At 42.6% G+C, this 11,443-nt stretch overlaps 1 protein-coding gene across 3 annotated transcripts in view; it reads left to right on the top strand.

The window, feature by feature from the left end:
* Positions 1 to 11,339, top strand: part of LOC134882789 (histone deacetylase 7-like) — a 39,805-nt gene extending 28,466 nt beyond the window's left edge. For all 3 annotated transcript variants that reach the window (XM_063910729.1, XM_063910730.1, XM_063910728.1), the window contains exons 19-25: positions 196 to 315; positions 2,800 to 2,897; positions 6,143 to 6,261; positions 7,088 to 7,221; positions 7,312 to 7,396; positions 8,860 to 9,001; positions 9,105 to 11,339. In XM_063910729.1, the coding sequence (XP_063766799.1) occupies positions 196 to 315; positions 2,800 to 2,897; positions 6,143 to 6,261; positions 7,088 to 7,221; positions 7,312 to 7,396; positions 8,860 to 9,001; positions 9,105 to 9,138 (732 nt within the window). In that variant the 3' untranslated portion in view covers positions 9,139 to 11,339. The remainder of the gene's footprint in view (positions 1 to 195; positions 316 to 2,799; positions 2,898 to 6,142; positions 6,262 to 7,087; positions 7,222 to 7,311; positions 7,397 to 8,859; positions 9,002 to 9,104) is intronic.
* The last annotated feature ends 104 nt before the right edge of the window (positions 11,340 to 11,443 follow it).

Here is an 11,443-nt window from a genome sequence, read left to right as displayed (position 1 = left end):
ATGTTTTTTGCTTCATTTCCTATTTGATGGCAACAAGCCTTTCAAAAAGAACATTTTCAATGCAATAAAGTTTGCTTTACCACTTACACATCATAAAATATGAAGAAAGACATTCAAATCTTTATTAAAAAAATCTCAATTGAAGCTTTAAATGTCCTCAGCAACTTTCTAACCTGTCATCCAATCATTGTCCAGGACGTTCACCATGGCAACGGCACTCAGGAGGCCTTTTATAATGACCCGAGCGTGCTGTACATCTCACTCCATCGCTACGACAACGGCAACTTCTTTCCTGGTGGTGGACATCCCAGTGAGGTGAGTCGTCCTTCACAGCGGTGTTGTGTTTTTCTGCTTTGTTTGTGCTGTCATGGTGACCAGCACGGTGTTTGTGAGTGTTTGTGTGTACCTTGTGAAAACAAGAGAACAAAAGAGTTGAGAAACACAATGCAGGTTCTCCTCGTCCAGTGGATTCCTCTACTCTGACTCGTGAGAATATATTGCAATTCATAATAATACCACCCATGTGAAGATTTGTGGGCATGGACATGTTTGCTAATTATTTGATTTCAGTGGGACATTAGGGAGCTCAAGGGCTTTGTGTATTAGAATATACTTGTCAAAACAGGAAGAATGATTGTCATAATAAATACCGGAATGATCTGCATCATGTTAAGCCTCAATTATATTGTCAATTTGGTCGTATTGATGAATAACAGAGTAAGCACTGCATGGGGAAAATGGGACAGGTTAGCATGGATATGTTATCCTGCTGTGTACGTGGATTAAGGTGTTATGCAGAGGTTGTTTTGATAAGATCAAACTAATTTAACTTACACCACTGGAATATTAGCAATGCAATCTTGTTTTTAAATCTTAAAACGGTGCTTTTCTTTAAGTACGATTGGAAAATGTCTTAGTGTTTCTATTTCATCTTTTTCCATCTTAAAATAATTAGTAAACTTGTTTCATTCGCAGACTGTCATTCGTGCAACTTTTTGACTTATTCAATAGCATTTACCAAACGTGTTTATCCAGTGAATTTGCATCGTAATCTCAGCACACTTTGATTTTGAGTGTGTGCAGCAGGTTTATTTCCCGTGTTGGAGTTTATTGCAGAAACTTCAGCGCTTTGGATGTTAGAACTTCACAACAGGATGTGTACAGTCGGATTGCATGCCAATGTTTGCATACAGGAAATTGAGATGCCTATGAATTCTGCCTGCGGTCTTACCAGAAACCAAGTGTGATGACTATCCCCAGTCAGATGAATTGACCCCAACCCACGGTGGCATTCACAACCCATTCAATCCCCCCACATCCCCTCCTCTCATTCTCCCATCCTCCCCCACAATAATGAGGATAAAATAGTCAATGTTTTCCCATAAAATCCCCCGATGAGGGACGGTACATAAAACGCGCTGCTGGCTTGGATGTGGCTTCGCCTTAAGTGGCCTCTCAGCCTCTGTTGAGCTGTGTGGTAAACCTCTGGAGTCTAGCTGTCCCCCGTGTAGGTATATAACACACCATGGGGTAGGGGTGTGATGTCATAGCCATAACAGAGAGCGCAGAGTACCACACAGAAACCAGCGACGGCCTAATCCAGTCCAGCAACTCTTGAAACATGAAAGAGAGAAAGAGGATAGAGAAGAGTGCAAGAGACTTGGAGCAAAGGCAGGAATTGTGTGTGTGTGTGTGTGTGTGTGTGTGTCCGCATGCACGGGCGCGTCCATGCGGGTACATTACCAGTTGGCAAAGGACAGGAGGCCTCATGTGTTTTTCGTTTGCCCTGTGAACATCCCGTCCACTGAGAGAAGAATGGAGACAGACGCTCTGCGATGCTCATCAGCATTCTTTCAAACATCCTCTCACACCCATACACACACATTTATGCACACACACACAAAGGAAATTACCACGCCTTGTTGCCAAGAGTGTGTCAATCAAGCTCCTCATTCTGCCCTCAAACTGACACATTGACTGATGGTGAAGGGCTTTGAGAACGGCTAAATGGCTGCTAGCGGGACTACAAAGGGAAAAGCAGGAATCTTTAAAAACTTCTTTCCAAGACCCGGGCCTCAGTTCACTCTCTGCCCCAAATATGTGAGGTCAAACTTAAGAAACCTTCTTCCACTCTGCCTGGCATTTTGGGAGTGCATGTCAATCTCAATACAGCAAATAAAATCCACCAAAATCATTTAACGTACCTCATAAAATTAAAATGAGTACTGTGGAGTACTATTGTTTAATTTGTTTAATTTGTCATGACATACACACTGAACCAACTAAATGTCTGTACAGAACACATGGTATACAGTCGAGTTATATAGAAATAATATCTTTTTAATATATAAATACATCTTTTTACAAGATCAGGCAGCAATTTCCAAACAGGGAAATAATTCTGGGTATGGATATAATGTAAAGCTGGGGAACCATTAACGGGTGTAGCTCTGTTGTGGCTCGGAGAGATTTATATGGCAATTTGACAAATTGTATCAAAATCAAAATGGAGGGACAGGGGTGTTGAATTAATAGCCATCCGTGTTTCATTTAGGAATCGTAATCACTCTCTGGTGTTGCCCTAAAGAGATTCAGCCACTTTTCCTCGATTGGTGCAATGCAAGGTTTTGAAACAGGGCCGTGCTTGTTTTGTGAACATTTGACACAAATATATCATCCTTACAGAGTTTCTCAATTCCCACTGGGACTCATTAATTTCTCTAGATATTCACAGAGACTTTTTCTCTGTTGGTCCCGCTCCCCCACCCCCCTCCCCTCTCTCTCTCTCTCTTCATCCAGGTGGGTACAGGTGCAGGCAAGGGCTTCAATGTGAACATAGGATGGACAGGGGGTCTGAACCCTCCCATGGGTGATGCGGAGTACCTGGCTGCATTCAGGTAAATAAACCTCAACTTGTCTCTATCAGACCCATCATATTTCTCTCTTAAATGCACTTGGTCTGTTCTTGTGTCTGCATGTTCAAGCCCTTTGTTGCTACACATGTCATATACTTACACTTTACTGTCTGTCAATCATTTACTAAAAGCATAATATGTACCAACACATGTTTACTTTTTGTCGACAACAAAGTGGAGAAAAAATATTTTTAGACTCTAATGTTATTTTAACAATCCAGTTCCAGTTCTTACACAATGAGCACAGTCAGGACTCTGAGTCACTTACTTACCTTAATTAAGTTAACCATAACACCAACAGAACTTAGTAGAAAGAAACAAGGCGATATTTTGGCGAGACTTGAAGACTAAAATGTTTCATACAATCTGAAATGAAAAGCCCAAAGTATCAGTAACTAAAACAAGACTAAAAAAGTAGATTTTCACATAAGACAAAAGACTTTTAGCCAAGTAAAAAATCTGAAAAAGAAATAAGAATACTTTTCAACTAATATAATGAACATTGGCATTTGACACAGGATTAAATAAAGTAATAACTCTAAAATTAACATCTCCTGAGGTATGCTGCGCTGTACCAAATTGTGGTGAGCTAGACAAGCCAATGAAAGCACCAGATCCACACAATGACAGAACTGCAGAAACAGCCAGGTCAGGAAAAGGCAGAGAGCATATTATATTCATGAGGAACAGGAATTAGAAGACTGAATGCCAGGAGGAGGACAATGAGCCATTATTTTTCTCCTCCTGGTTCGAGCCGAGTGGAATGCAACACCTGTGTGTGAGACATACTTTGAGTGTATTATCATACAATTACTATGCAATGTTGGATCTCCTTCTCTATGACGGATAACCTGTAGGATCTTGCAGAGATTGCATATCTAATTCCTGATTTCTCTCAGTAAAACTTTAGATATGTCTTCAAGCCACAGCTTTCCATTTATTGTTGAGCTTAAAACAAAGTGGATGTGTTAGCGAGACTAACCTTTGCTCTCCCCACAGTTTTAATTTCATTTTTTCATGAATGAATTTACCATGGTTCCGCTATACACTGTAAGAAACTCTGTTAGCAACACCGGCTCGCCACCAGATGATTAAACATTATGGGAGCTCTGTACAGTTCTGCATGCAGCCGACGCAGTGGGTGGGCCCCTCGTCAAAGGAAAGATGCTAATGAGCTAACCCATACTGGTAAAAAAAACCTGAAGAGCCAATGGAGAGGCTCGGAAACACTAAGTCCAGTGTTTACTCGAGCTTTGGATGCTAATTAAGAAACAACTGGTCCTTTTCCTGAGCAGGCGTCTGGTTTTGGTATTTTTTATCCAGTTTGGGAAAAAGAGAGTGTTTTCATGTGTAAAACTTCCTCAGCCGACCGCACTTCAGTACTGTACCGTATTGTGTGTTAGCCCGAGAAACTTTGCCTTGTATCAAAGCTCTGAGGAGGAGGAGTGTCCCGGTGGTCCAGTGGTTTGAGGCACATACCGAGTAGCTGTGATGTCCGGGGCCCATATCCGCCCGAAGACCTTTGTTGCGTGTCATTTACTGCCAGTGTCAACCATCTATTGAAGGCAACAAATTCCACAATAATATTAAAACTTCATTTTGCAGCTAAAAAAGCAACGTTTTTGAAAAGCAAAATACATCGCAGGAGGGATTTATTTTAAAACGGTGCATTTTTCAGTTGACTTTTCCACCATTATGTGGATTCACTGGTGCAAATAAATGCATAACACGCTTTGCAGGCTACATTTAATGCATCAAGAATCCATGTTTATGCAATTAAGCATCTAGCTTGGTGCCAGCACTTTAATTCAATTTGAAAACATGATTTACACGGTGGGATGTTCCAGACTATGTGTTTTCTGTTCATGATGGAACAGAAAACTGGCGGTCGTCGATGATGCGTGTCTCTGTTTTTGGGTGTGTGTGTTAGTGACAGGGAAAATAATGTGGTTGAGAAGTGTCAGTGGGACGCACAATCAAGAGAAAGTTCAGCTGCGTTGAGATTAAGTGTCATGACAAAGCATGTGTGTATCATTTAAATGGTGGTCAGATTTTAAGGTCAGTCCAACCACCAGTAGCACAGCACACACTCGTAACATCCGGTTTTAAAGGAAGACTTTAGTAATTCATATATTTTGCCTGGTGCCTTAGATATACATGTACATGCATGCACATATTTTCATATGGATTTTTAAGGTGGCTACTGACGAATGACAAACTACGAGGAGAGCAGAAGAGAGGAGAAGAAGTGGGGGGTGCATTGTTAGGGAATCCAAAGGCGGCGTAATTAGGCCCAATGGATCCCAGATGGCAGGCTGTCAGTGACGTGAGAAGAGGGACGAGCTCCTAATAGGAACCAGACGCACACAAACGCCTTTGAACTGCCGCTGAGAGAGGGAAAAGGAGAGAGAATCAAACGCGGCATGGGCCGTGCGCTCTTGCTAAATAACTGGCAGCGGGAGACGAGAGGAAGTGAGGAGGAGAGCATAGAGGCGAGGAAAGTGGTCTCCCCTGAGCAGAGCAGTCAGTATGAGGGCGTCTCAGTCCAGATATGTCAAGGGTCCCATTCTTATCTGCTCGTGTCACCCTCAAATACAGACATTTTTCTCCACCTGCCCCAAATTCGCTTTGCTCCGTCCGTTTTTGACTGTATACACCCAGAAACTTGCAGGGTGTTCATGTTTCTTTTTTTTTCAGCAGTGCTCTGCTTCACATTTAAACAGTTGCACACATTCACACCTGGGAGCTACCCCACCTTCTAGAGTTGGCCGCTGCCCAGGAGTGGATCGAGAACAGAGATCAAGCGCTTGGCACACGGCCTTTGATAATTTATCTTTCATCATTTTTAAATTGATGGAGTTTGCAATGAAGTAAATGTTTGCAGTTAACAATCCAGAAAAAAAGGATTTCACTGTAAAAGTGTTCCAGTTTCAAATCAATCAACCCTGTGATGTTTATGCTTTAAACAGAAACCAAGGTTGTTCTTTGCAATAACTATTCTTTTTCAGTCTGTTCGGATGTTAAACTAATCCCTCAATGACTTCCTCTATGATATTGTATGCACGGTTCCAAGTTCGCATTTCTTGCAGAAACTATGAACACCTGTTGAAAACATGATTTATTGAATGTACTATCTAATTTCAGCGTGGCCACAGGGCTTGAATGAACGTAATGTAGGAAAGAGAGTTTGTTTGACAGCGTGTTGTTCCCTCTCCTCCTCTCCTCAGAGCTGTGGTGATGCCCATCGCCCACGAGTTCTCCCCTGATGTGGTGCTGGTGTCTGCTGGCTTTGATGCCGTGGAAGGACATTTGTCATCACTGGGGGGCTACAAGGTCACAGCCAAATGTAAGCCTCAATAAACCACTACAACACACTCTCACACTCAGACAAAGCGCACTCTGATAATGATTTCTCTGGTGAAAGTCTGAGAATGACCTCTGCCTCGGATGAACTGGCTTTTGTTTTCTATAACCAGCCGAGACAGCGGCGTGGATATTGTTTTCACATTGTGGGTCTCTGTGTGTGTCCATGGACACCTACTGTAGCGGGAACTACCACAGGGGAGGTTTTTAGAACTTTGCCATGTGTTTATATCTCTGCGGACAGATTTTGTCACCGCAGTAGCGTCACAACCGTTCAAGACTCAGTCACAAAACCTAGCAGATGTTTAGTTAAGAACAAAATGATGGTCCTGACTGAATACGGGCTTGATTTCGAACAAGGGGGCAACTGTAGAGATGTGATCGCAATAGGTCTTAAGTTCACTTCTGTTTGGAGTTAGAAGTTTAATATCCATATTTCTAATGCAGGGACATTAAGCCAGATTGTGTTAATAGAAAGCTTAAATATACTTTTTGGGACAAATTGTAAAATCATGAAGCTTAATCGCACCTCATAATTCTACACTGTTTTCAGGTGGACAGAAGTGTAGATGGCTGATGTTGACATCTGGTGATGTTTAATTGAAACAAACCAAAACTTCTGCATTGCGACTTTGTGTAGAAATGAGAGTTTATTTGTGAACTGATTTGAGAAAACGTTTGTTGTCAGGAACTGACAGACTGACTGAATATTATCTATACGTTGGGAAGCAGAGTAAACATTCACGTCAATTTAGTGTACATTTCACAAACTAGGAAGGACTCAATGTGTGTGTATGTGTGTTGTCCAGGTTTTGGCTTCCTCACGCGTCAGCTGATGTCTCTGGCTGGGGGTCGGGTGGTCCTGGCTCTGGAGGGGGGGCATGACCTCAAAGCCATCTGTGATGCCTCTGAAGCCTGCGTCAGTGCCTTGCTGGGCATGGAGGTGAGCCGTGTGTGTGTTACCTACAGTATGTGTGTTTGTATAGAAATACACAGTGTGTTCCATCCTATAACAAGGACTGCCGTTTCCCAGGTGGAGCCTCTGTCCCAGTCCGTGTTGGACCAAAAGCCTTGTGAAAACGCTGTCGGGTCGCTGCAGAGCGTCATCCAGGTTCAAGGTGAGACTCTGTAGCATCAAGAGCGGGACGCAATCAGAGGAATTGCAGTACCGTGAAACACACCTACACATTTGAGTGTTTCTGTAGTGATGAGTTTCAGGTGCATTAAAAAAGTAATAAGCCACATGTTAACATACACACACACACACACACACACACACACATTTTCCATCCTATAGGTCAGTGAAGCGAAAGAAAGTCTTGCAGCTTTCTTTCCAGCCGCTCACCTGCAGAGCTCAGCACCGACCCGCTACCTGCAAATTATCACTAAATCAATGCCAGACCTGACCCGGCCTGACACGATAATATAAGACTCGCAGCGTGAACAGTAGGCTACCATATACGCTCGGAGCGGGCTGCTGGGCACTATATGCAAAAAACATGTTCCATGTGCAGATAGGCTGGCAGGAATGCCCTTCACGTTTTAAGCAAAGTATTTTCACTTGTGTTTCCACCTGATCAGACTTCACAGATGCACGACACCACCTTCAAACCCAAATGATGTGTGATATTACTCACAGCAGGCACCGCACGACAGGACCATTTCATTAAATCTTCCGAAAGACATTTTGTCTTTAAATGAACCTTCTGCTACTAACCTTGAATCTGCTCCTTTTGTTTTATTTTACATCACACACCTTCAGCACTGTTTCATTCTCCGTCCATTTTTTTTGTTCTATGATCACATAGTTTGCATTTCCATACTTCTCTGTGCATATCCCTCCTGCTCTCTGGCCACCTCTCCTCCTTAACATCCCTGTCTCCCATCCCTCCCTCCAGCCGTCCCACACAAAGACATATGCACACACACACACACACACACACACACACACACACACACACACACACACACACACACACACACACACACACACACACACACACACACATACACACACATACGGCCGCCCTGGCTCCAATTATCTTCAAACACTTCTCTGGCACACGACCTTCGCAACATCCCCTCCTGATTGCACACAAATGTTATCCCAACCAAATTAGATTAATTAAAAATATTTGCAAAGCCGCAAGAATGTTAAGTCCATAATTTAAGCCTGGGGTGAAATATATGTTATTTCCATGCATAGCCAGAACACACACACACACACACACACACACACACACACACACACTCATAGATGAACACATTTGAAAACACTGATTGATTTTACTTCGACTGTGTGTCGCTGGAGCCTGGAGAGTCTGAGAGAGCGGATTGCATTTGAGTTTGTGAAATGATCAACAGGGATATTTAGACCAGAGGCTGTTTACGTGACCGGCAATGCTTATATTCAGATCAAACAGCTACAACTGGTGGATCAAACACCAACAACTGTTTTTTTATTAATGCAGTGCAGGCATTTTCCCTCAAGGAACAAGTCTCAATGAAAACAACACTGGAATACCAAGGCCATTAATCTTTCTCTTTTCTCCTCCTCTCCCTCTGTTTTCCTGTCCTGCAGGTGAGTACTGGCACAGTGTGAAAGACTCGGCGGTGGATCTGTCCTACCTGCAGGCGCAGAGACGGAGGCTGAGGCGAGACTCGGACAGCGAGGCCGTCAGTGCCATCGCCTCACTGTCAATGGAAGCTGTTTCCTCTGACAAGTAGGGAGGACATATTCAGTCTGTTCTGCTTCATCAACATCACAATACTGAACGTGTGTACCTTATGTATCTCACAGTCTTTCTTTTCCTCTCGTTCATAAAGGAAAATGGAAGAAAAATTGACAAAAAAAAGGTGATTCTCTCTGAGGAAAGAGTCTACTGACAGCTGCCTTTGACCAAGTCTCTCACACACATACACACTCTCACATAAAACCACGGCATTTGGACCATCACTGGAAGCAGATGTCCTCCACTGTATTCATCGCCTCCCAATAACTCCTCCACCTGCATACCTACTTCAAACACACACTGAGCTACAACATCCACCTGCGCAACATTCATACTCTCACATGACGCCTCTACACGTTGTCCTGAAGGGAGCGTTGGTTACTGATCTGAGAAAAAGTTAGAATAGAAGGACAACGGGAGGCGGATTAATGAAGCTCTCTCTCGAGCATCGCGAGCTGACAACACACGTTTGATAAAGCACAGCCCTGTGACTTTAAACAATCACCTTGTAAAGACTCCCACAAGGATTGTTGTAACCTTGAATGTGGGATCAAAGGTCACCCGGGCTCAGTGGAGCCAATCACTCTGAGCAGAAGGACTCATCCCGGCAGGACGTGCCGGTGACGGAGAACAGACACATCCTCCACGTCCCACTCTGATGATGTCATTTTGTCGGAAACGTGACAAAGATCCAATGAAGGAAAAAGATCTTCTGATCGCTTTGCACTGCGCCGTTCTGTAATGTGAAAGATCGGCCATGTTGACAATCAAACGTCTTGTTTGTTCATGTTTTAGTTTTTGAATATTCACTCATTTGACCTTCGGCACACATTTTTGTGAATATCAGCCGGAGATGTTTAAGAATCCAGTAAGAAGCTACAGTACAGTCTGACATACATATGTTTCATATTGTTTTGTATGTCTGAATATTTTTTTGAATCGCTTTATCCTTTCTTTCTTGGCCTGTCGGGCGAGCACATGCAGAAAGTCTTTGGACGGCTGCAGTTATTGGTGAGGCTCCCCGGCAGATAAAAGCAGCCTTTGATGAAGGGCATCTTTAAAGTGTAGACATACTGTAGTTTTGTATCAGCGGCATTAATCACAATGAATAGCTAATACCTCTCGTCATTGGTGTGTATCAGGGGAGAAAGAGATTCTTGACACGTCTGCAAAGACACAAATCACCCAGGATGCCTCAGTGCAGCATGACCACTCAAAAATGATTGTATATACGACGATGCTGATCGCATTTTGGATCATTCGAAGACCTTAAGTGCACTTCCATTGCCCTCAGGATGGGAGGGGTCTTAAAATATGAACTTTGATGATGTTTGTTAGTGGACCAGTGTTTCTACCTGTGGATGAGCATTCCTGCTGTACTTTTTTATTTCCTTTCATTTCCTTTATTATGAGGAAATGATGTGTCCTTAGTTTGTCATAGACGTGGCAGCGTTCTGTTTACCGTCAGCAGCGGGGATGTTTTTGCTCCCCGGACCAAACATAAGATTCTAGCAGTTAAGATAGAGCAATAGCACTGAGATAGATGAATACCCACAGTGCAATTGGACACAGGTTAAGCGCAACCAAAGTTTATGAGAACAATGTGCCGTCCCTGGACTGGCATGGCTTAAAGAACTTCAAAGACTTTGAAAAGTCTGTGAATGTTTCTTTTTTCTATCCAAACAGTTGAACAGCACCAAAAGCAAGGGACGGATATATAAACATATTTTTTGAAAAAAAAAAGCTATTTATACATTCAGATTCTGTGTCTTTGAAGTGCTCTTTACATGTGTAACGCAATGAAGACGGTGCTATGGATTGTTCTTTTTTTTAAATGCAGTATGTTTGCTTTTTTTATTCCTTTCCTTATGTTGCATTGTGTACGCAACCCAAAACCTGCCGAATCTTTGTTAATGTAATGAAAATGTGAAGAAAAAAAATGACTGCGAGTTTCAGCTCCATATAATGAAGGACAGTCCGAGTGTAGCTTTTGTAGTTTTACAAAAGAAGACATGCAGCGACCTGACGTATCACATGTCTTATCTTTTGTCTTAATTAATGCAAATGATTTATTTTTATATTTGATCTGATAAATGAACCCTGTACGTACTTAGAGACCAAATTGTCCGCCTGTGTGCCTTGAAGTGTCATGCTGACCAACCTGTGTGAAGGTAGCCTTAACAAACTGGAATTTAATCTGAAACTGAAAGGCCAGTTTTATTCTTAACTGACTCTTTGACTCTGTACAGTGTAAATAATGATTGTCTGCCTTTTGTCTTTTCTACTTTTTTTCTCCAAAAAACTCCTTAATAAAGGTTAATTCTATTCATTTGCATAAGAGCCTTCATTTACTCCTATAAATATATAATCCTGCTTCACTTTAACGGTAAATTCACCACGGCCTCCTGTCCTATCGGTATCACTTGACTGAAT

The sequence above is a fragment of the Eleginops maclovinus genome, chromosome 20 (genome assembly GCF_036324505.1).
Source record: "Eleginops maclovinus isolate JMC-PN-2008 ecotype Puerto Natales chromosome 20, JC_Emac_rtc_rv5, whole genome shotgun sequence".
Taxonomy (NCBI): domain Eukaryota; kingdom Metazoa; phylum Chordata; class Actinopteri; order Perciformes; family Eleginopidae; genus Eleginops; species Eleginops maclovinus.
This window is presented reverse-complemented; position numbering and strand designations above follow the sequence as displayed.